This window comes from Carassius carassius, chromosome 32, assembly GCF_963082965.1.
Source record: "Carassius carassius chromosome 32, fCarCar2.1, whole genome shotgun sequence".
Lineage (NCBI taxonomy): Eukaryota > Metazoa > Chordata > Actinopteri > Cypriniformes > Cyprinidae > Carassius > Carassius carassius.
In genome coordinates this window covers 20,381,163-20,407,596 of record NC_081786.1, presented here as the reverse complement: position 1 = coordinate 20,407,596, position 26,434 = coordinate 20,381,163, and the positions used below count along the sequence as shown (strand labels likewise).

At 37.9% G+C, this 26,434-nt stretch overlaps 1 protein-coding gene across 1 annotated transcript in view; it reads right to left on the bottom strand.

Annotated features, from left to right (window-relative positions):
* Positions 1–245: 245 nt before the first annotated feature.
* The window catches only part of LOC132112948 (protein Daple), a 66,205-nt gene continuing 40,016 nt past the window's right edge, over positions 246–26,434 (bottom strand). The window contains exons 13-30 of the mRNA XM_059520712.1: positions 25,763–25,944; positions 25,535–25,672; positions 24,345–25,415; positions 23,325–23,452; positions 21,239–21,380; positions 20,918–21,103; positions 20,639–20,800; positions 19,583–19,860; positions 17,401–17,544; positions 15,910–16,096; positions 15,591–15,736; positions 15,209–15,298; positions 14,779–15,065; positions 10,587–10,793; positions 8,342–8,416; positions 8,189–8,248; positions 3,813–4,060; positions 246–2,548 (exon numbers count right to left, since the gene is read on the bottom strand). Coding sequence (XP_059376695.1) covers positions 1,646–2,548; positions 3,813–4,060; positions 8,189–8,248; positions 8,342–8,416; positions 10,587–10,793; positions 14,779–15,065; positions 15,209–15,298; positions 15,591–15,736; positions 15,910–16,096; positions 17,401–17,544; positions 19,583–19,860; positions 20,639–20,800; positions 20,918–21,103; positions 21,239–21,380; positions 23,325–23,452; positions 24,345–25,415; positions 25,535–25,672; positions 25,763–25,944 — 4,634 coding nt within the window. The 3' untranslated portion in view covers positions 246–1,645. The remainder of the gene's footprint in view (positions 2,549–3,812; positions 4,061–8,188; positions 8,249–8,341; positions 8,417–10,586; positions 10,794–14,778; positions 15,066–15,208; positions 15,299–15,590; positions 15,737–15,909; positions 16,097–17,400; positions 17,545–19,582; positions 19,861–20,638; positions 20,801–20,917; positions 21,104–21,238; positions 21,381–23,324; positions 23,453–24,344; positions 25,416–25,534; positions 25,673–25,762; positions 25,945–26,434) is intronic.

The window sequence follows — 26,434 nt, the reverse complement described above, 5'->3', positions numbered from 1 at the left end:
AAGTAACATTATGACAACCAAGTTATAACTTTATATGGCAGGATAACGAAGTCTAATCTCTTTTCTCAGTTATAGCTTTATTATCAGTAATAACTCAACATTTGGTGCCAAATTAGCTGGCTAGATCAAGTGGCATCTCAAGATATGCTGCAACCCCTGGCATCATTTATTTATTATTATTTTATTTCATAAAAATGAATTTACTCATGTAAATTACTAAAGCCAACTCCATGGATTATTTAAAAAAAAAAAAGCTTTATTACAAAGAGTTCAGGTTTTGGAAAAAAAGCTTTCTCTAAATAGGCTTCTATCATTCACAATAAACTTTACATTAAGTGTAAAAGGTTGTTAGGGTATCTACTCACATCAAACACAATATCTTACAGGCACTGATCTATGTTCATGTGCAGTAGTGTATTAAAACAACTGTTTATCTAAAATCATTTAACCAGTAGTTGTGCACATTCAATTCTCTTTATATTCACACACCCAGTGTGAATGCTTGATCCAAATGTATTTCTGTTAAAATACACCATTGCCATTGGTGATCAGCTCTTGCCTTTGACTTGTGGAAGCCCCTGCAGACCATCAGAAGTTGGAGATGGTGACACGAGATGGCAGAAAAGCACCACTGATAAGGAATAAGGGGTGCTAGATTGGTTACAGGAGTGAGGGATTCCAGGATTCCGCAGGCTTTTTTACCTACACGCTTCTCTTAGGAAAAATACAATTATAATCAGACTATGTTCTTCCAGTGTTCAACATCATCAGACTTAACCAATCAATCACGCAAAACAAAAAAGCAGATTTGAAAAATGAGGCATACATTTTCATGCACACACTTCAAAACAACAAACCACAAGTGTTATTAATTGTCTCAAGGACATTAATAAATAAACCAATAAAGGAACAGTTGTGCAGTGTAAAAAAATGAGTGTGTTGGAAAAACAAAACTAAACAAAAGAAGAAAAGAAAAAAACACCAAACTAAACTTGGTGATTAATGTCCAGCACTTCAGATTCCCCCTCAAAACCCATTCCCGATACATTCTTCCACCTTATATCAAAAGGTAGGTTCTTTCTTATTCTCGTGTCCAATTATCTTCTGTCTGTCTCTCTTTTTGGCTCAGTGTTGTGTGCTTCTGAACACAGTCTGAGCTAAACCCAGGTCCTACAGCGAATACATGGTCACCCACAAGAAGCAGAAAAGAGCCAATTGTTTGGTATGTCAACAGGGAGCGAGAGAGAGAGGCCGCTTCCCATAATGGGTCCCTCAGAGGCTGTCTCGGTGATGGATCTGCAACTGTCCTGTGCCTCCTAAAGATGGATGCAGCCACTACTCAGTAATTACGCTGGGAGTGGCTCCGAGCACACAGTCCAACGTTTGTTTTCCACATTCAGAATAGAACATGAACTGAACTGCCATGGAGCTGCAGAGAGCTGCAGAAATCAATGGCATTCGATTGGATACGAAGGGAAAAAATACATTCAAGTGCCCCATACATCAGTTTTCAGGTCAGTGTGAACATGTGCAAGACCTTCAAATGCAACTGGTGCCTTTGAAGCACCTAGAGGACATGACCAGTCTCCCAGAGCTGCCTGGGGCTTTTATATGTTAACAGTGTTTCTTCACCAAGTCTGAGGTTCTACACACAGCCGTACTCGTACCAAACAGTCTGAGGGTCATTGTTGGGGTCTGGAGAAGCAGGTTTGCTGGTGGGCTGCTCCTTGGTGGCGTAGGATAAGTTCGCAGTGTCTGCTTTCTTCAACATAGGCGACTCTGCCTGCCTTTGATCCCGAGGTTCCTCCTCCAAATCCTTTAGCCTCAACGCCGATACGGCTCGCACCGGAGTCACCATGGCCACCTCGCCACGATGGGGGGCTGCTCGGGTTTGAGCCGGTCCAGAACAGGCCGCTCCTGCCCTGCTGCTACTGTTCCCAACGTTTTCCCGTTCAGCCTGCAGTAACATAGACGAAGAGTGCACTGGAGGCGGACTAGCTAGGGACAACTCATCTCTTGGTGGAGCGAGAGATAGACGGCGGGGGTCCACGGATATGTGTCCGGGGTCTCCAGGCAGCGGCGAAGAACCAGCCAGCCTAGCGGACATAGGTCTTTCTCTGTTGACTACTCCAGACCTCCTCACCACCACTTCGTTTTGGCTGGGAGAATTTGCCTCGTTACGGTAATTGTCCGGCCCGTTGGAGCGGAGGAGGTCTGCGGAGGCCAGGCTGAATGTACGACTTAGGCTGGTGCTGCTGCCCACACCTCCACGAGGACTGGACTGCTGCAAAGGTGCTGACCGCAGTCCTGCTCCTCTGTTAGGAAGGGTTTGCGAGTGAGAAGGAGGTATGGAGGTCTGGGTGAGCCGAACGCTTGGTTTGACGCTGTGTCCAGGTTTGGGGACCCGACCATCTAATTCTGGTGGAGTAGTCTTGATTGTTGGTGTGACATAATTGGTGGGGGTTTTAGCTCCATCTCGCGGAGGAACAGGTTGAGTAGATCTAGTGAAATAATCAGTCATCAGATCCTCTCGACTTCCTGTTTGCACCTGAAAGACATTTAAATCCTCATAAATATTTGTGGTTTTAACGGTGCCTCAATTCCAGTATTAGAAAAATTACCAAAAATGTACTTAAAATGTTATTAAAATGGTAACCCTTTAGTACAGGAAACAATTCTCACTATTAAGTAGTTGATTATTAGCATACCTATTATTAACATATTGGCTAATTATTAGTTATACTAATTATTACTAATATATACTAATTATTAGTTTACTAATTATTACTTATAATTCACATATTCTGCATGACCATATTCTACAGCCCTAATCCTACCCAATACCTAAACTTAAAAAACTTTCTTCCTAACAATTAATAAGCAGCAAATTAGGAGTTTGAGGGAAAGTCATAGTTAATGGTTTGTTAATAGCGAGAATTGCAGCTTAAAATAAAGTGTAACCATTAAAATTTACTAGATAATTATACTAATAATACTTTACTCCGACAGTGGGGATACAACTTGTTAGATATATGCCCATATTAAACGTAAAAATTAAATATTATATTTTTTTTATTCTCACTGTTAAAACTAAGGACTAACTGAAGAAAGAATTGTTAAATTAATAAAATAACAGCAATATATTTTGTCACTTAAATATGACAGTAAATAATAATGTGTATATAAATAAAAATAAAGGTGATAAAAACAATTTTAAAACATTTATATATTTTATCAACTTTGGCAACTAAAAAAAAAAAATCCACTGACCCCCAAATATCCCTTATTGCTAGAAATCATTGTTTTAAAATGAAAATGTATGCATTTCTTATCATTTACGCAGTGTCTTACAACAGAAACACATTGAAATCTACAGTATTTCAGTAAAAGATGGAGATGATGGTGAAGGTCCATCACTCAGTGTCTGCATTACAAACATTTCACACAGCGCTCAAAGACATTATCTTAATTATCCTCAATTAGCAAACAACAATCCATAGTGCAGGGTCAAATAGCTCAAACTTCAGGTGTCATTTAATTAGGAGCATAAATGTCTACTGATCCTGAGATAAATAAAAATTTTTTTTTTTGCTATTCCCCTTTGCTATTCTCACTGCAAAATATGCACACATAATCTTCATATGAGGAAAAAAAGGTTAATTGAATGATGTGAGATTCACCACACATTTTAGAATCCCCTGCAAATGAATGCAACAACTTCTAGAAAAGTGTGAATTTTTCAAAAGGTCAAACCACTAAACAAACAAGTCTGCAGAGAAGTGTTAAACGTTGTTAGCATTAAAACAACTTACAGTGGGTGGGGATAGGGCGTTACTCTCCTGCAAGAACTCCTCCAGGGTGACCAGTTCATTGCCAGGAGAGGACTGCCGCTGAGAAGTGGGCCGCTGGGAAGAGCGTGAAGCAGACAGAGCATCACAGGGAACGGTGGAGCTACGAGGAATCAGAGAGGACTGACTGAGAGATGAGCCTTCATGTCCCAGTCCGACCACATCATCGCTGGACAGACTGGCCGATCGGCCCTGCAGGCGGTCCAGAGAACCTGGAGGAAGACAGGAAATAAAACATGAACTGTAAAAACGTGTCAGATTTCATAAAAATGTGCACTTTAAAAGCTAGCTGTGTCCACAGCGCTATTCTCACAGCAAGTATAATCATGGCTTGTCATTTCAACAATTACATGCACTCACAAACATCAAAGTGATGTAATGGCCATCTGAATCATCATCTGACTTGCCAAGGAGAAATTGGCCTCTGTTAAGTGCTGCTGGGCTTTTACTTGACACTTCGCTTGGTAATGAAATCAATTTTACTGTAGGGTGAACAATTTGATATGTGAGGTTTTGCGATGCTAACGTGTACAGAGCATTTATAAACGTTTCTATGTGGTTTCCAAGGGGTGGTTCATTACGATTTCACTTTTTAAATGTTAGTTAGTGTGTTATGTTGCTCTTTGAGCACAAACAATATCTGCAAAGTTACGAAGCTGAAAGTTCAATGTAAACGGAGATATCGTCTTTTAAAATTCTGGCAGTTTAATGCCTACAAAAACGGATGGTAGGGACTACAATGAGCTACTTCCGGGGTTTGTGACATCACAAACCCAGATAAACCCCACCCTCGGGTAAAGGCAGCAAAGGGGGCGAGGCCATGCTGCGCCGCTTTAGAGAAGAGGAAGAGAAAACTAGAGGTGCACGTAAAAATCTATTCATACATGAATCGCGACTCTGTCTTCTAACCATTCATATGGATTCACAAGTTTCAAAATCAATGTTCTAGAGCAGTGGTTCTTAATACTGTTCCACATGTCCCCCTGCTCTGCACATGCTCTGTATCTCCCTCTATCATTCATCTCGGCTCCAGCAATGAAGACTTACAATTATACACTTATTTTAACATGGCAATGAGAAGCATTGAATATTGACGTGTGTTACAGTACTTAAGTATTTTTTGGGAGTATCTGTACTTTACTTTTTTTTTTTATTGCAGCCAACTTTTACTTTTACTCCACTACATTTTGTGATTAAAATGTATACTTATACTCTGATACATTTCCACAAAGCATATTTGTTATTTACTACAATGTAAGCAGGTTTTAAGCCGGTTTGACGACTCAGTGATCCTTTGCTCATGTCCAAACAAGTGCGCGCACAACCGTGAATGATTCATTTTCCACCCAAGTCGAGTCAGGTAGTGATAGGTAGGAAGTTCCCTAACATGTCTACTAGTACTTACGCAAACGTTGATCACACTACAAACAATACAAAACTATAACGCTATAAGGAACAGAAAAGATTAATTCTTGGTTTACCTAAGTCATCAGTATATGATTAGCTCAATTAAAGCATATGGGTCTGTCACTTAATGAATGAACGACTCGAAAACCCAAAAGACTCATGAGATGAACTAATCAGTTCTGAGCTCCGGCTCAGACTGCATTGTCTGAAACAGGTGAAATACTAGATTCCAGTGCAGAACCTGTAGAATTTGACGTTAACCTATTGAATGAATCAGCTTTTTGAAGGAATCGGTTGAGTAAATAATTCAGTGATTCACTCATTAACACAGTCAAATGCTTTGTTTCTGAATGAATCAGAGTTTTGAATGAATTGGTTGAATCTCAATGACTCACTGATTAACAGGCACTTGTTGCCACTGACTGGTGGTTTTATTTGTACATTTCGACTATTTTGTTCATGTTCAAAAAAAAATTTCAAATATCAGTATTCAACATTTTTTTTAAAAACAAAACATAATTTATCCATCTGCAACTGCAGGTTAAATGCATCCATGTCCCCTCTGAGATACATAAAATGTAATACACCTTTTTACATGCAGATTCCAGAAATGTTTTCTTATGTTGGAATGAAAGACACTAAGTACAGATGAAGTGCTTATTCTTATCCAAAAATACAACATGGATAAAAAGAGTTAAAACTGAACAAAATCTTGCTACTCAGTACTTATATACTCATTATATACTTATAGACTCATCTCATGAGTCTTTTGGGTTTTCGAGTCGTTCATTCATTAAGTGACAGACCCATATGCTTTAATTGAGCTAATCATATACTGATGACATAGGTAAACCAAGAATTAATCTTTTCTGTTCCTTATAGCGTTATAGTTTTGTATTGTTTGTAGTGTGATCAACGTTTGCGTAAGTACTAGTAGACATGTTAGGGAACTTCCTACCTATCACTACCTGACTCGACTTGGGTGGAAAATGAATCATTCACGGTTGTGCGCGCACTTGTTTGGACATGAGCAAAGGATCACTGAGTCGTCAAACCGGCTTAAAACCTACTTACATTGTAGTAAATAACAAATATGCTTTGTGGAAATGTATCAGAGTATAAGTATACATTTTAATCACAAAATGTAGTGGAGTAAAAGTAAAAGTTGGCTGCAATAAAAAAAAAAAAAAGTAAAGTACAGATACTCCCAAAAAATACTTAAGTACTGTAACAAAGTATTATTACTTCATTACAATACACCACACGTATAGTATATTTATAATCAAAATCTGTCAGTAGGTTAGTTGTGTATAGGTTTATACTGTTTCACTTCAATGTCTGTATTTATGTAGCACAGGGGTCCTGTGAGGCACGACATTTCGTTCCACTGTATGTCCACACATGTAGAGGAATGACAATAAAGCTCAACTTGAATATTTTTGCTGAACATCCAAACAAAATGTGCTTATTGTGTATGCAAACAGTACATATTACAGTACTTTTACCAGCAGAGAACTTGTGAAGAGCTTATAAAATGTGTCAAAACAGCAGCAGGAAATCCACTGCCATACAAACAAACAAAGATCTGCAAAGAGATGTGGCTCTGTACCGAACTGCAACAAAAAACTATGGCGAGAGAAAAACAGGTATTCTTTGATTAAAGCCAAACATGAATACACCCTCAAAAACTGCACTTGCATATAATTATTCAATTTTAATTCAATAAAAGGCTATTTAAGTGTACCTAAAGAGAGCTTTAAGAAAACATTCTCTCAAGGGTAGTGATGCTTGGCTCATCAAACACCTCTAAAGGGAAGGAAGGAAGGAAGGCAGAGCTTTCACAATCAACACATTTTAAGTCTAAAGAGTTCATAAGAAAACGCATGCCACTAATAGCTCTCACTATTATGAAGTGATAGCTCATTAATGATGGAAATAATGCAAGATTTTTTTCTTTAAAAGCACATCGTCTTTTTTATCTTTTGTTAGCAACACCACAAATCACATGGCCACACATTGTGAGAGAAAATTGAGGTGCCAAATGTGTAAACTGTCTCAAAGGTCATTATAAGGGTATTCTCACATAGACTGTTGACTAAATATAAAAAAAAACATCCCATAGCATATTCATAACAAAAAAACACCCACTTAGAGAAAGGCAGGGTGTAAAGTTGCTATCCAATTACATGAGTTTTTATGTTCCATTTGTAGTGTTATTGTCATATTACTGGTGTTATTGTCATATTACTGGCTACGATTTAATCTTTTTTAAATAAATCTCTTATGCTCACCAAGGCTGCATTTATTTGCATAATGCAAATAAAACAGTGACAATGTGAAATATTAGTACAATTTAAAATAACTGTTGTCCATTTTAATATACTTTTAGAATGTAATTTATTAATGTGATCAAAGCTGAGTTTTCTGTCTTCAGTGTCACATGATGCTTCAGAAATCATTCTAATATGCAAATCTGTTGCTCAAAAAACATTTCTTATTATCAAAGCTGTGGAATTTTTGCGGAAGCCAAGATGCATTTTTCCAGGATTCTTTGATGACTGCACGCTTTTTTGATGATTAATTTCTTTATAAATAAAATCTTACTGAGCCCAAACTTTTGAACAGCAGTATTATACCACAATATAGACTATATATCTTAAATAATGAATAATTTGACTATTTAACTAATCAAACTATTATTTGATTAATTTAATGACTATTTATGATCAAATAATGCTTGCTCATCAACAGCGTTGCCTCTGCAAATGAATTTCTGCAAATATTTTTCTGAAGACATTTGTTAACTCTGAGAAACAATTACGGTCTCAATAGTATCTGAGAGAGACAGTGTGAGGGAAGGTGGCAGTTTCCATAGCTGGCTAATGAAGTGATTATGCATGCAAATGTCATAGACCACACACACACACACACACCTTTGGAGCTGACAGGGGAATTGCTGCTGGAGGTGAATTCGGCAGAGCTGGGCCGGTGGCCTATAGAGGGGGGGCACATACCACATATAAGCACATAAAGAAATAAAGCGAGGCTGTCGAAGCAACATGTATTGATTAAGTTAATTCTCTTGCCTGTGTTTCCATGGACACCGCTCCCAAAGCCAGCATCTGGGGAATGATGGCGCAAGTCTTCCTCTGAGACCAATCCTGCAAATAAGAGAGTGTTGCCCAACAATGAAGCACTGAATATATCAGTATATACTATACACAGCACTCTTAGATTATTCCTCTTACAACAGTTCATAAAGACATTTGATTAATTAGTACCACTATTTATTATAATAATTATCTTTATTTCACAAAATTCATTTTTAAAGATGCTCTCTTAAGGACAGTGTCATTATGGGAGATGATGGGCCTTTGGCTATTGCGGTCTTCCTTCCATGACTGCTTGTTTACCCAGTGCAGTGGAAATCTGAGAAAGCTTGAAGCACTTGAAAATAAACGAATGCACGCTTTGTTATTACGCTGACAGAGATTTGATGAAATGAGCTTGGGGCTTTTTGGCTGGGAGGTGAGAGTCACCGAGAGGGTCAGTGGTGTTTAAAGCTGAAGCCCTCATGTGTACATGGTGGTACATTACACATTATAAACTTGCTAATGACTAAATAAACCTATGCAGCATGGAAAACACAACAAAATCACTTAATGGAAATTCTGCGGGTTTTCCACTCTACCCTTAAATTGAAAAATGAATGATGTTTATAGTAATACGACTGGAACTCCCAAAGCAGACATCTAGCCAGAAAAATAGTCCCATTTCAAAAGGATGATTTACAGAAGACAGCTTTACAGCTCTTAAGTGGGGTGGTGTTGGCGCAGTGGATAAGACAAACGTCTTTGGTGTGAGAGACCTGGGTTCGAATCCACTGTGAGACACCAATGTGTCCCTGAGCAAGACACTTAACCCCTAGTTGCCCCAGAGGCGTACGACCTCTGACATATATAGCAATTGTAAGTCACTTTGGATAAAAGCGTCAGCTAAATGGATAAATGTAAACGTTAAATAACAAACTTTCCTTACTGAAGAATCCAAAGAGTTTGAAAACAAAATGATAAACTTCTAATTTTTTAAGCTTTTGTTGTATATTGCACATTTCTGTTCAAATTTGGGGTCAGTAAGTCTTTCAGAATTTAAAAGCTTTATTCAGCAGGGATGTATTAAAATGATCAAAAATGACAGCAAATGCATTAATAAACTAACAAAATATACTTTAAACTAATGCTATTTTTAAACTTTCTATTCACCAAAGAATGTGTGAAAAAAAAAAAAAAAGTATGTGTATGAGGCGCAGTACAAGCCAAAATTAATTTTGGCACTCTCACACGCTTACATTCTCCTTTTACATACATTGACTTCCTGCTTTAAAAAAAAAAAAAAAAAAACCGGTAGAACTCACAGAGCGGGCAATACATGTGCAAGACTTGCTCAGCTCTTCCACACAATTTTACAATGATGCTATTCAAAGTAATCTTGTTTTCTTTTCAAGTACATATTTTAAGTTCATAACTTTAACATATCATTTTGTAACCTACGTGTTCTACAGATATGTGTACAGGTGTTATGATACGGATTTTGATCGTATTGACAGGGTTTAACAGTAAGGACATTTTCTGGTTCAGCCAGTGGTTAAAACTTTTTACTTGCCCTGACTAAATTTTCACAGGCCTTGTCACAATCAATCAATCAATAGACAAAATTTATGTTTTCATTGTTGACTGTAACATTGTATTGTAATATATGATAACCATTTTGCACAAATAGGTACAATAGTTCAAATATAAAACTGAAATGAACCATGCTTTTTCAGGTCTTTCAGGCAGGTCTATCTCTATTCCAGTTGATCAGGATTTCTCGTGACCGCCGTTGCCAGATATTGAGAAACCAACAAAACAACCTAAAAAATAAATAAACCGCAACGAGTCCAAATCTTGAGTTATGAAAATAATATAAAGATATCACTGTCCCTAACTTGCAACCTCTCACTTTAATCACTTCCTAAATTAAGTGAATAGATAATAAAAAATCCATAGACGCTTATAATACATGTATCTCACGACTGAGGCTCAGGTTTACAACAACATAAGGGTGACATAACATAACATTTTTGGGGTAACTATCCCTTTGTGTTTAACCCTAAATTTTCCTTTACAAGTGAAAACTAAATGTCTGCTGCAATTTCAATACAATACAACTCAAACCTGTCTCTAAGGATGAGGAAATTTACAAGCGTACATGGCAGAATGAACACGGTCTTTCATTTGAGGCTCAAGGTTGCTGGCATGTAGTCTACTAAACAACATAATTTAGCATTACCCTTTGGCCTACGTCCCGGCCGCATGCTGGAGGACGATGTGTAGCCTGGTGCATTGTGGGAGTTGCGGCTCAGTGGAGTTGAACAGGTGGCTCCTGGCTCTCGGCCCCGCCACCGTATCAGTTCTTCATAACCGTTCATGCTCTCACTCCCACCTCCTACTAAGCGATAGCCCTCTCTGCCTCTGGACCCTCCATTGTCGTTCAACACTAAAAAAAATAAATAAATAATAAGGTCAGTGTCTGTGAGACATATAGAGCATGTGCAGTGCAAGCGCTGCTGCTGGGCTCCAGTGATGCTGTGGGCAGCTGCGTAGGAAAAGGTGTTGGGTCAAAAGCACAAGCATGTGTTAGTCAAATGAATCCACTCCAAAAAAAACTTAAGCAGGACGCCGGTGACAGTTTTAGACAGTTAAAGGAGCCTACAAGCCAAGCTGTATCAGCAGAATCTGTGCATCTCACTCACACTCATGGTTTCCATCCATTATGCTCTTACATATAAGGAGCATGCAAAAATGTGTTATGCAAGATGCAAAGTTGTCAAAATGGTCTTCAGCATCCAAAAGTCACTGGACTCATAGGCTTTACCAATGTACAATTCATGCAAGAGTTGAAATATTGCACAACAACTTAAATGCCAAGGTTGGTGAGTGATTCTATCATATCTTCTTAGGAATAGTTCATCCAAAAATGAAAATTTTATCATCATTTACTCACCCTTATGTTGTTCCAAACCTGTATGAATTTTGCTTTAATAAAAAACTAAAAGGTATTTTGAAGAATGCTGGTAACTAAAGGTTTAACTAAAAGGGGGCTTTTAACCACTTCAAATGACAAATAAAAAGGGAAATTTTGCAAGCCAGACTTGAACATACAATGTCTGTATTAACATCCTGACTCAATGTACAAGAGTTCATTTACATTGAGCAATAGCAGACCTGTTCTTCTTTTTGATTTTTACATTTGCTAGGACACATTTCTCAACACTTAAGTCACTTTTTCTAAACTTGACAGTTCTCCACACCAACTTTCAGCTTGGCACAGCTGTTATTTCAAATCAACACATTCTTCCATAACTAGCAAATATAATTCAATATACATCAATATTTTAGTACTGTAGAAATATAGCAAACTGCTGTCTTTTTCGATTTTGTATTCTGTCAGGTTTTGAACTTAGGTTTAATAAAGAATTTATATGCATGTGCAAAAACTGCTCTGTCTTCACTGTGTGAAGGGTTTCGTGAATGACCTACTGATGTTTCCTAGTGGATGTGTAGTAGTGGTCGACCGATATGTGTTTGTGACAGCAGATGCCGATATCCTGGAAAGGGGGGGGGGGGGGGGGTGATAGCAGATATGAAACCAATATTTTATTTTAATTATTATTATTAATATTAAAAAAATGTGAAATCATTTGACAATGGATTAAATAAATGTGTAAAAAAATAACATTATATATATATATATATATATATATATATATAAGTAAACACTGTTACCAACAGGGCACTCAGTTTTTGTGCATTAGGAATCATATTTTTCAAATAAAGCCAGAGTAACCCTGATTTTACATACAGCACACAGTGAAAATGACATGAACATGATAGGGGGCAAATGCATAAAGCGCAGCATAATTTGAAATCATGAGTTTAAAGGTTAAAGCATTCAATTCACACACACCGATCGTCACAGAGAACACGCAATCATGCTGGATACACACTTCACAAGATCTCACAGCTGATTCGACTAAATTTGCAAGGTTTGTGAAATTAAATGTTCATTAGTCATTCAAAGATTTGTTTACATAATATAAATGCATATTTGCGTAATGCTGACGGCAAACGAGAAAGTATAATAATGTTTGCCTTTCTATTACTAATAGGCCTAATATAAAAGCAATCATTATAATACTTTCTGTATACATAAATTATATACGCACACTGCTGGCGGTTGAGGAGATTACCCCCTTATATGTAAAGCCTTAGAGTGCCCAGAAAAACGCTATATAAATGTAAGGAATTATTATTAATAATAGCTAGGCTATTCTGCACCTTTTTAAAAACGTATAATACAAAAACTTGATGGGGGAGACAACAAAAGTAGCCTAGCTGTGAAAACCAGTTTCACATCAAAAATAAGTTCACAGGATGTGGAGGCGTTGAGGTTTTCCTTCTGCATGACGCACAGATCTTTTCACAGTTGTAACACTACCTTCAGAACTTTCTTATAAAATTGACGCAATATCTTCATGCAAATCTAAAATATTTTAGTCTTATCAAAGCAGCTGGACAATTAAGATACCTCGTGCTGTCTTAAGAATGGTGATCAAGGGACAGATCCCCACTCTCAGGAATGGATTCATGTGCCCTACATAAAAAGGCTAAGGTATAAATCAATGCATCTCATTTGCAAATGAACATGATTAACATAAATTGGACAGTTGCATGCATATAACGCACAGTGGACAAACAGAGAGAAATGTTAAGGATGCAAAAACTACATGAACACCTGTTGCTGGATATTAGTCAATATTACAGAGCAAACCTTAAGCAACGCACGTTCACAAGCCACACAACATAAATCTATCTTTCAACTAGAGGTATCTGATGAAGTTGTCGCCTCCGTCTGCCTCCCTCTTCCAATCTCTCTCTGTATGCTTGCACTTAATTTGCTTACTATTGACTGCAGGCAGCACCCTTATTCAGTGTGAGCAATATCACATGGCAAGCGCAAAGCCGGCTGCATTTCGCTCTGTTTAATACACATTACTTACTGCAGGGTTGCATTCAGAGTCCCACAGCCCGGTCCCACAGCCACCCAGAGCATTTATATGAGTTGCAAGGTGTGTGTTGTGTGTGTATGTATGTGTGTTTCTTCATTTTGATTCAGCACTTTGAGCCTGTGGTGGTGAGAGTGACAAGAAAATCTATTCCTGAGTGTGTTTTTTTTTTTGCGTTTAGCTCAGAGTGTTCATTGGCTAGCTAGTAAGTGTAGTTTGATGTTTAAAAAAACAAAATAATAATAATGGTATATGGGAAGAGTAATGATAGAGTAAGCAGCTGTTATGGCGATGGTGATGATGATGGAAAGGATGAAGTGTTAGAAATGGCCGATATGCGGAAAGGGCTCGGCGGGGGGGCAGGGAACGATGCTGTCAGATGAGGACCAGAAGCGTAGGCGTCTGGTGATGGATCGTCGAGAGGGCGGCGGCGTCCCCTGAACGCGCATTTTCTCCTGGCTCTTGCTCCTGAGAAAGCAGAAACGCTTTGCTGCTGGTGGGGCTGGAGTGTGTGAGGGTTAATGTACAGACAGATACACAGACAAGGAGAGAGATGGGTCAGTGGAAGAGAAGAAATGATGATTCAGAGATTAAAAAACAGTTACATTTATGATTCATGAAGAATGAAGCCCCTGAGGTTCCCTTTGAAGACTAGTTTGGCCATGCAATATAGCGTGAAACTTGGGAAAGTATTTGTGCTTGGAAAGCTGAGAAATGATAGACTGAAATTGGAAATTTACAATGGGATTAGTTCATTGAGTGGCCGTCGGGAGGAAAAATAAGTTGTAATTATAGCAAACCTAAAAAAAAAAAAAAAAGTCGCATGGCGCCCCCTAGTGTAAAAGACAGATAGCTAAAGCACAATAAAACTAGTATACGCTAACTAAAATGAAATCGTTTAAAACTTTTTAGTGCAGACCGGAAAATGTTCAGTTGGTGAAAGCGGTTTTGGGCCAAAACTCCAAAGCCGCTTAAATAATTGGCATCTAGAAAATGATTCAAATGGACTCTATTGCATTTCACAATCAATACTAAAGCAATTCGGCCTAATTTCCCATCACTTTCCCTATCGATGGTGCCACTTATCTATTATGCTATAATTTCCAAGTCAATGATTTCAAGAGATTTTTACTTATCCGCATGTCATCCCAAACCTGACTTACTTTTTTCTGTGGAACATAAAAGAAGATATTTTGAAGAATGTTGGCAACCAAAAAGTTTTTGTACCATTTGATAAGAGTGGAAAAAAGATACTTTAAGCAAGTTCTTGGAATATCTTCTCTTATGTTCCACAGACAGAGTAAAATAAAAATTGTATTTTTTTTTATTGAACTATTCCTCTAATATTGGGAGGGAATCCATCATTGTGTTACTTCATGAGGGGGCTCAGTTCGGCCCTGTGACAGCAGCACTCACCTCGGCCGTTGAGGGCAGGTGAAAGTGTTGGGGACAGTATATGATTCTCCTCTGCAGAGTGATTGTTCATGGAGTCCAGACTGAGACGTGACTGTCTGGGGGGCAGCGGTGGAGGAGGAAGGGGTGGTGTGCTCTCGGGACAGTCTATACATGTGGGGATCTCCGGCAGAGGGATGTCAGGAGCGCTTCGGATTCTCTCGCGTGGAGCGTCAGTTCGTTCTCGTTGACTGTCTTTCTTAGGTTTGATGAATTTTGCTATTGCTTTGGCTCCAGCCCAATGCCGGCTCCTGTGTTAGAGAAAAAAAAAAGTCACAAAATATTCTCTTGTATTAAACATTCATAGTAAAAAAATCGTTAAACTTGAGAAATAGGCCTAGAAAAACAGTCTCTATTCAGTCTTAAACCATTTAGATGCCACAGATGGACTCACTTTTTAGGAGTCGGGTCGTAGAACTTATACTGGTCCATGATCTTCTCCTCTAATTTCTCTTTCTGTCGCCGTAAAGAATTCAGCTTATCACTGTAAAAGGAAACGATACAAATGAAAAGCATGGCGTTAGGAAAGTTTGACCACAAGTTTCTTGATTAGTTTTCTGATAGGATTTCTTAGATACCCCCACCTCAGTCAAGCACTCCAGATAATAAATATATTCATTTGAAGTAGTTCTAACCCCCCTCTGACTAGCCACAGATTTTTTTTCATCCAGTTATTACCTTGATGAAACAGTATGAAAAGATCATAAACTTGACTAGGATCATACACCTAGTACAGGGGTTAAAAACCATTGATGATATGATGACACACTGCTCACATGTATTGTTTCTGCTCTTCGTGGTAAAGTTCTTTGCTCTCCATGGTTCTCTCCAGCAGGGTCTGATTTTGTTGGCCGAGCATCTGGATCTGACTGAGAAGATGATGGTTTTCCTCTTCCAAGTTTCCTTTCAAACGGGTTAGCAGCTAAATTCAGAGAAAGAAAGATATCTTAGCACTAGCAGCTAAAAATAATCAATTTCAAGGCCTGGGATCAATATCTAGTCTCGTATGTGATGGTATAATACAGTCTTGGGTTCTCCGAAGAAGCAGATTGCGTATCTAGTTTCAGTTAACTTCTTATATAAGGTGTCTCTCACCTCACAGTGGTTGTCCAGTTTGGTCATGGAGATGTCCAGGCCCTGATGCTGCTCTTTCAGTTGGTCGTAACGCCCCTGCCAGCGGTTCAGTTCCAGCTGGGACTCGTTCAGAGAGGTCTTGAGATCTTTGGTCTGCAGTTGCAGGCTGTCATACTCCCGCCTCAGCTGCGTGTGGGTCTGTGTCAGTCTGGAGGTACATAATCAGAGGCTTAGATAGTACTATTTGATATATTTAATATAATATAACATTTGCCCTCAATTGTATGTGTTGCTTATTTTACAACAATGCAACTACCACGTTCAAGGCCCAGAAATGTAGTTAGGACATTGTATGCTTGCACATAAAGAGTATTCTCGTAGCTTAAATTATGGTTGAACCGCTAATATCAATTGGACTAATTTAACGACGTCCTTACTACCTTTCTGGGCCAGTTCCCTTGCAGTCTATGCAGGATCAGAAAGCTCTCGGATTTCATCAAGAATATCTTATGGGTTTGGAACGACATGAGGTTGAGTAATAAATGACAAAAAAAGAAAAAGGTGCTTTTCACTACTCCCATAATGCTTAATTGTAGATTTGTTTTTTATTGTTGAACATTGATGGAGCAACAGATTTTGTGTGAAAATAGACCATAAATGGGGCTTGTTTCTACTCAAAATATTACAAATGTACGAGGTGGCAAGGTGGGCCTTTTACACAACAAGAGATCTCCAGTATTTATACAAATACTTCAGCTAAAGTAATTTGTAGTGTATAATACATGATGAAAACAATCCCTTTAGCAAATGTGTAGTATTTTCTCCTTACTTTTACAAATAAAATACAAAAAAAATCTTCAAATATCTTAAATATACTGTCATTAAAACATGGCCATTTAGAAAATTACCGAAACAATCATTTTAAATAAATCAATAAAGATTCTAAATGGATTGAAGGAGATCTCAATTTAATATAGTTTCACAGTATTAACAATATATCTGATATTTCATTTTTTGATATATATTTTTTATTTTTTTATGATGTTTCATAAAAAATATGATGATTATCTCAGGAGGTTGACAACCAGCTTAATATATGATATTTACCATCTAAATTTAATTATTTAATTTAATTATTAAATAAGTGAACGTTTTGCACCATCTAGTGGTTTAAAGAAGAAGAAAGTCAAACACACCATTTATCTCAATGAGCCTTTAGTCACTGTTGCACCCTATAGTTTAAAAAAATAATCACGTGTATGTGCATATTATATTTTATAACAAATGAACAAAGCCAACAATAATAAAATAAAATTACCTTTGATGATGATATAGTAAATGAAATGCTGTGCATCCATAAAGATTATTACTGCTGCGCTAGTGTTGTAGTCTATTTCCGCCAGCAGAGGGCAGTAGATATTTAAAATAAATCCTTCACTTCAGCTTCTTTAATGTTTTCAACTTAATACTGACTACTGAGTGGGTTTTGTTGATAAAAAAAGAGTCTCTAACCTGTCTACTTCTTCTCTCAAGCTACGGTTCTCCCCCAGGATAAGAGTGTTCTTGTGAATTTCCTCTCCCAGACTCTCTCGGTCCCTGTGTAGAGACGCCTCCAGTGCCTCCATAGCGTCCTTCTGCTTCAGGAGAACAGTGTATCTGTTCAACACACACACACACACACACATGCAGTGATTCTAACTAGACTTTTCTCTAAAATACATTCAAGTCAAATGATTCAGGAGCATAAGGAAGCACATTCTGATTAAAACTCATTTACAGCAGGATTTCCCCACTGATCTTCCAGGAAGTGAAGGAGGATGCTATATTTAATATTTGTGCACCTATCTACATTCACAATTCCCTAGGAACACACATACACACATATACACACACATACACACATATACACACATATACAAACATATACACACATACATACATATATATATTATTTTTTAATTCTAAGATTACTTTTTAAATGACTGGTAATTATTCAAATAAATAATTTTAAGAGTAAATCATTTAAACACATTAAACCAAACACTTTGATAAAATATATATATTTAAAAAAAATACAATAGATTATACTTAGTTTGACAATTTTAAATGTGCATGTGTGATGGGCCAAGTTTTATTTTATTTATTTATTTATTAACTTCTGAACCAGAAAAAGTGCCTCAGACTTTTTTCTATTTTTATTTCCCATCACTTCTATAAATTCTATTTCTCCATGACAGTTTAAATTTTTTAATTAAAACTTATTTTAATTAAATTATTTGTGGAGATGTTACATTATTTATTGAAAGGTTAGCATTACTTAAAATCATAGGGGGCATTTCAAGTAAATAATTCAAGCCCAAAGGGGTTTCAGCTGACAAAAAAAAAAAAGCTTGGGAACCTGTTTCATATTCCAACACTCCTCCAAAAAAACAGTTGTGTTGTAAATGGATGATGGAAATTTACATAAATAAAGTAATTAGGAAATTGAGTGTGTGTGACATGTGGAGTGTTGGACATGGACGCTGAGGCTGGGGGACATTACAGCTGATTGGGGCCCTGACAGCCATCTGCTGAACCCCTCAGCCGAGGCCCCCAGAGACACACTACTGCATTATTCATGAGCTAGAGAGATAAAACAGCCAAGGGGAGACTACAAAACTACATTAAGGCAAACAGAACCATGTTTTTCCTGTCTCTAACAAAAAGACACAACTTTCCACATTGCACCATGGAAAAATGAGTGTGACAGGCACGCGTGAGAGGATCAGTGTGTATTGGAGCAGGTTGTGCTCATTAATGTCTAATGTGTGCGCATAAAAATAAGGGATATTTTCCACTGTGGTCCACCAGATTCCCAGTGGGGTTGTTTCTTTAGCAACACCACTGAAATCCAAACAGTCAAAAACTAAACTGCAGGACAAGTTGACCCTTAATGCCTAAAAATATCATGAAAAAAGATTTGCATATAGTTAAAAATAATGCTAGTCCGGAAGCATCTACTTACAGCAAAGACCATTTTTACCAAAACTGTTTCTTGCTAGTAAAGTGATAGTTCACCCAAAAATGAACATCTTATTTTTATTTTTGGGTGAACTATCCCTTTAAATGCCCTCCATTTCTCAACGTCTCTGTCCCATCAGCGGTCCTAATGGTATGAGGGTCATTGTGGCGTCTTAGACCAGACGCAGTTCATTACTCTATTGGCAGACAGAACGATATACAAGCTGCAACCTATGGAAGGGCTCAATAACTCAACAAAAGGTCACCTACTGTGTCAACCACTACAGAAAATAAGGCTAAATATGAAGAATTCTTATTGGATATGTTCATTGTTCATTTTGGCAATGCCACCTGACAATGGAATACTTCTTAAAGAGATAGTTCACCCAAAAAAAAAAAAATTCTGTCATTAATTACTCACCCTCCTGTCGTTACAAAACTATAAGACCTTCATTCATCTTCAGAACACAAATTAAGATATTTCTGATGAAAAGGACACGAGGGTAAGTAATTAATAACAGAATTTTCATTTTTGAGTGAACTGTCCATTTTAAAGTAGTAGGTGATATACAATATATGTAGTAAGCTAGATTTCCATTTCACATATAGGCATAAAGGCATCATTTTCTGAAGTAGAGCTGGATGGCAGATGAATGCATATTTAGAGGACTGATCGGGTTGAAAAGGAACTGACTTGCTCTCCAGTGCGCGGTGTTCTTGCTCCAGAGCTCTCTGGTTGCCCTTCAGTCCTGCGTGTCGGGTCATGAGCTGCTCGTACTCAGTCGCTTGCCTTTCGTGCACGGCAAGCAGGCGCTCGTGGTCCTGCGTGACCCGGTCGCGGGCCGCACACGCCTCCTCGCGCTGTTTCTGTAGAGACTCGGCCTCTGACTCCAGAGTTTGTAGCTGGGTCTGTAAAGCTCCGTACTGAGCCATGAGAGATGAGCTCTGGGAGCTTAGTGTTGAATTTTCCACCTGAACACAAAATAAAAGTGAAAATTGGACATTTATTGATTCGGTTTTGTATATTTTAATAATCTATTTTAAGCTTTCATAATATCACATCAAATGTAAAAAAAAAAAAAAAAAAAAAAAAAAAAGGTAAAAAGTTGTTTTTTAACCTCTATTCTCAAATAAAATTAAATAATAAAAAAAAATATAAAATGAAATCAATTACAAAAGGCAAGGCAAGGCAAGTATAACAAATAAAATAAAAAGCAAAAATGCATGAGCCAGTCTTGTATGACCTGTGCGACATCTGGTAAATACCTTTCTTGCTGTATGGGTCAGAGGTGAACAGTTGAAATTGTCAGTCCTCCTCAAAAGCATCACACCTGTCATTTTTTTAGCCCTTGAGGTCACAAAATTGCTTTCTCTGGGCACTAAAGACCCTTACACGGCCAAAAAAACAGAACAGGCTTCCTCACCTGTTCTCGCAGGGGATTTGCTAGCCCTGCTAAGCAGTGGTCATGTCAATCATTTCTATGTGTCTGACAATGTCAGATATTTTTGGAGATCAAAAAGCACTGACCAGCAGTACAATCTTAACAGGCTCAATGGACCATGTGCAGGACAATTTCCATGCAAAAATGCCAAATTCAGATAATGGCATCATGTCCTTATTCACAATTCTGTCTTCTATTTGTAATTTGTTTGTTAAAGGCTATGTTCATTTTCAAACGACTACTAGAAGGCATATGTATGAGTTCCACAGAAAAAAGTAAGGCAGGGTCAAAATACAGTGTTTTTGTACCTGCAGTTTAGCAGTCTCTTTATGAAGAGTGGTGTTGTGCTCTTGTAAGGACGCTGCCTGTTTCTGCAGAGCTAGTGTTTGTGCGTTGAGCTGTGCATTCTGGGAACCTAACTGCTTCAACTGCTCCTTCAGAAGATTTTTCTCTGTCTGCAGGGCAGCATTCTGGGGAGGTCACAGTTGGATAATGTTAATAGACAAAACAAACTAGTGAGTATTCAAAGCCTTCAAGTTTAATTGAAAGAAAAATCCCCATGGCTGAAAGTAAATATGCCGTCTTACATTCTTCTCAACATCGATTAGTCGGTCTTTCAGCTTGAGCAGTTCGGCTGTGGTCTCCCTATGCTCAGTCTCCCACTTCTCTTTATTTGGGCTCCATCTATCCTGCCCCAAAGACTGCTGGGAGATCTCCGAGTGAGCCGCCTCTTCCTCTTGCCTTTGCTTGAGGGCCTCCAGGTTCTTTTTAACCTGGTGAGGATAGATCAGAACAAAACTGTCTGACATTAGATGTAATAAATCAGATACATTCTTTCTCTTTCTCCCCAGCTTTCTTTGTTTTGACATGTACATGCATGTTAGTAGTTTGAGAAAGCGTGAACATACAGTGCAGAGATCAGTGCGAAGTTGCTGGTTTAAGCTGCTGCTCTCCTCCAGCCGAGACTCCAGGCTCTGGATCTTCTCCTCTCTCAGCTCCAGAGTCTTCTTAAGTGCAGACTCAATCTTTGTCTCCAGGATCTTATATTTACTGAAGGATGAGAAAGTGGAAGGTCAGTATGTTATGATGTTCAACCTGCGTGAGCATCAGAATCTGAAAAATCGAATACAAGAAGTCATCAATCATTACATCAGCCTTAGGAATATTCTGTTTTTTTTTTCATTACCCATATAACAAACTCTAAACAAAGAAGTCAAATGAAATAAACATACCATTATAAATGATTGTGTGAAAATGGGTAACATGAATTTTTACACATATTATGACTGTCCCATAGTTGTGGCATATTCCTCTAAAGAAGCTTTTTCTACCAAAGTCATTTCTAATTAAGTTGTGATCTTGTATAGATATGACAAACATGGAAAACATTTTGAATTGTGTATCTTTAGGATACATTAAAACACTATCAATAATACTAGCTTTAGTAAAACAAAGTAGTGTGTGTGTGTGTGTGTGTGTGTATGTATGTATGTATATGTATATATATATATATATATATATATATATATATATATATATATATATATATATATATATATATATATATATATATATATATATATAAATGCCATTTCCACCATAGAACAATGCTGATTTGAGATCTTAGTGAAATTATTATTTTTTTCCCACTGTTGGATAATATCAGAAGACAAATAAACTACTGAGTATTCAAAGTCTTTTAAAAAAGTTTAATTAAAAAAGGGCTGAAAATGTCCATAGTATTACTTTAGTATTATTTATATACTATTATTGTATTTTAAATTTGCTTTTAATTGTATTTTCAGTCTTTATGTTTTACTAATTTTGTTATAAGATTTTGACACTTTCATTACATTTTGTTCTTGGTTGTCAGTCATTTTAGTACTTTAACTTCAACCAAGTTTTTTTATCTAATATTTATATTCTATTTTATTTTTAACAAACCAATTATAGCTTTAGTTAACAATATCAACATTGCAAAAGTTAAAGGAACAATTGAATATCTTTCATAATAGAAACATGCATACATGCACACACGCACGCACACACACACGCACACACACACGCACGCACACACGCACGCACGCACACACACACGCACAGAGACTCTCTTGGATGGATTACTAAGCACAGTAGAATGTGACTGTTAGTAGTAAACGTCTTCAAACATTAAGTGATTAGCGACAGCTAGCGTTTTATGACACTATTAGCTGGTGAGAAATGTTTCAGCAAACATTAAGTCACGTTTGTTTCTTTTGATCTAACTTACAAATACATGCCACTTGTCACACTCACCGCAATAAAGGGTTTGAGGTGGGGGAGAGAGGGAGAGAGTCTAGTTCCTTATAGAGAAAGATGAATACTTCACTACTGAACCCTCTCTACGGGGAACATTCCAGAGAAAACTAATCAAACCGGAGTCAGGCCTCTAATTACTTCATACTGTGGCCTCAATATGAAAGAAATTATTATAAACACAGCACTACACACAGCAAACCTCCTTCTCACCACAATAATCTAAAGAGCTTAGAACACTGCAACACACTAGAGTAAAGATAGCATGCACTTTGACTATAAGGTAATGAACAGTGTTGAGGAAACTCTACTTTTCTGCATAACTCTCCTTATAAAACTGATTACATAGGAGGTAATATGCTTGTTTTACATAACACTTTCTCTCTTTTTGTGTACAGTTTACATTCAAAATGTAATGTGTTACTTTATTCTCACTGACAAAAACTATTCCTATTGCTACTCATGACATGTTAATCCCAACACTTTCCTTAAGAGGAAAACCGAGTGGAGAAAAGTGGTGATGATGTAAAGTATATGAGACAGATACAAATACATCTACATCTTTAGCAACTCCTCACCTGCTACACCTTTCAGAGGGAAGCGTTCACATAAAACAAACAAGACACTTTATAACACTTTGTACTTACAAACTAGCAATGAACTCTAAGCCTGATAATTTTCTTAACAAATCTCACTCACTTGTCTTCACAGCTGTGTTCTTCCTGTAAGAGTTTCTCTCTGTTCAAGCCGATCTTCTCCAGCTCATGGCTCAGCTTCTCCAGTTCATTACACTGCTGCTGCACCCTCAGTTTCTCGTTCACCAGCTCCTGCTCAACAAAACATGACCAAATGTTTAACCAAAATGTCATAATTTGATCTTCTTAGTAAATGGACATAATTGGTCTCTGGTGACAAATGACAGACTTCTCCAATCATTTAGGTAGTCTACCTAAATCCTGCCCTCTATTTTAAAATCAACTGCAAGCTTCCATTCAGATCTGCCCCCATCCAATCAACACCATATTGATCATCAGTTTCACTCTGATTTACAACATAACGTGGACAAAATGATCTGTCATTAAGGATACATTGTGACTTTAATATATCAGATAATCTGACCTTTTTAGGCAAGGTTAGATCAGATTGTAAAATGTGTGATGCAACTTCAAAAACATAATTCTTAGGGCTGTTAAACAGATTAATTGTGATTAATCGCATCCAGAAAGTTTATACATGCACACACGTATAATGTAAAAACAAACTTTTACTTTGGATGGTGATTAATCATGATTGATCTATTTGACAGCCCTACTTTACAGTACATTTTTCTATTTTTATATAATAATGATAAATTTTTACGTTATGGTTACACCACTTTTTTTCTTTAAAAATATAAAAAAATATATATATATATATATTTTTTTTTTTTTCTTTTTTTTTCAAAACAATACAAAGAGAACTTGGTACCATTTTAGAATAGGGACCAATTCTTATTATTAACTAGTTATTTATTAGCATACCTATTATTAACATATTGGCACCTATTCTGCATAACCATATTCTAAATCCCTAATCCTACTCAACAACTAACTTACTAACTATTAATAAGCAGCAAATTAGGAGTTTATTGAAGTAATATTTATAGTTAATGGTTTGTTATTAGCAAGACTTTGACCTTGGAATAATAGAATGTGATTGACTCATCCTAATGCATCATACCTCTCTTAGTGTGGCCAGAGTCTTCTTATCAATGGTGGCCTGTTTTTGCAGGTCTTTGTTCTCTCTCTCCAGCTCTTTAAGTCTCCCTGCAGCCTCTTTAAGGCGGCCCAAATCTTTATTGAGAGCCGTGCTTTCTTTCTCCATGCTGGCCAGCCTGAGGCAGTTCTCTTCCAGCGCTGTCTCCTTCACCTCCAACTGCTGCCTCAACCTACGTGTCTCCTTCTCCAGCTGCTTCTTCTCCTTCTCCACCTGGCCCAATTCCTGCTCCATTCCTCTCTTCTCTTTCTCCACTGCTTCCGCCCATGACACCGTCTGCCTCAACCCCTCCAACTCTCGCCGCAGATTTTTCATCTCTGCCTCATTCTGCTTCAACTCGCCCTCTAGACCCTGAATCTTGGTGGCACTGTTGTCCAGGGTCTGCTGGAGCCGTTGATTTTCCTGGCTCAGACTGCTGTAGTTTTTCTCTAGTCTTTCACTTCTCTTGGCCTGGGAGCGGAGCTCTTCCAGTGTGCGGCACATCTCCTCGTGTTCCCGCTCTAGTTCGGCATGTTCTTGCTGTAGTTGTGCCAGGCGAGTGGCAGCGGGCCGCAGGGTCTCCAAGGCACGTCGCTGCTCCAGGTTCTCCTCCTCAAGTTGCTGATGATCCTTCTCCAGAACAGCCAAGCGCAGGCTGGCATTCTGCGCTGTGTCAGCCAGCTTCTTCAGCCGCCGATTGTCTTGTTCCAGAGTAGCGTTCTCACGCTCCAGGGCCTCTGCACGTTCGCTGCCAATCTTCAAGGAGGCAGTTTCCCTCTGCAGCTGTTCTCGGACACGCTCCAGACGTGTTACCTCCCTTTCCAACTCCTCACAGTGCTCTCCTCGTTCACGGAGAGAGTCGAGCACTTTAGTCGCCTGTCGTTTCTCTGCCTCCAGACGAGCTATTTTACTGCCAGTTTCAGAGATGGTCTGGTGGAGAACACGGTTTTCTGTCTCCACCTCCCTCACACGTGCCTCGCTGTTCACCTGAGCACGTTTCCTGAGGGAGTTCACGGCCTGGGACAGGTGCTCTTTCTCCTGCTCCAACTCCGAGATCTAACAGGCCACACACACATACAAATATACAACATTTATGAATGATATTTAATGATATATTTATGCATAATTCATATAATGTTCTGATCATCATGGGCTTTCTTTCTTTAAACGTTTACCTGTCTCTCTTTATCTGCTTGGATTGTTTCTAGAGTTTTTTCTAGTCTCTGTTTCTCCTTTAGCAGCTCCTCTCCAAGGTTCTCCATGTCTTGAGTTGTCTGTTTCTCCTGGTCCAACTGGAATTGCAGACACTCCAACTAAAACACACAACACAGAAGAGATCTCATCAGCATTCAATATTCTGGCTCTCAGTTAACATTTAAAGGAAATGCAGAAACTTAAAGTACCTTCTTGCTGAGGCTCTGATTCTCTCTTTCCAGTTCCACTGCGTGCAGCTGACCTTCTTCCATGTTAATGGAGGCCTCTCTCAACTCCTGGATGGTGCTTTGAAGACATTGGTTCTCCTTCTCCAGCTTCAACAGTCGGCTGGATGCGCTCTCATTCAGCTCAAACACAAATGACTTACGGGCTGTAGTAGTGGATGACCAAAAAACAGTGTAGCTCTTTATTACATATTGACCAGACTAGATGAGGGGCATCAACCAAAGATTGTGCCCCTTTTACTAAAAGTACCCCAGCTCCACGATCTACCAATAATTTCTTATAACTGATCATAAATAAATATATTAAGTTAGATGTCAAATCCCTTGATGTTAACTTAGTATGAGATTTTGAACCTCCCTTTAAAGGTATTAAATTAGTTATTAGCAAACCTTTTATACTCTTAAGGTCTCAAAAACAGATTATTTATATTATCAACTATATATTTAACTATAAATATTTATCAACTATAATCTTTATATTGTTTCTTAAAACTTAAATGTGTCTTGGCAGTGTGCTGTGTACACAACCACCCAATAATGCAAAAAATCCATGCAGTGCTTTTAAGGGTTTATAAAGGTGGCTGTTAATGACTAACAAGTCATTTACAAATGTATTTTAAACCTTTTGACCAGTTA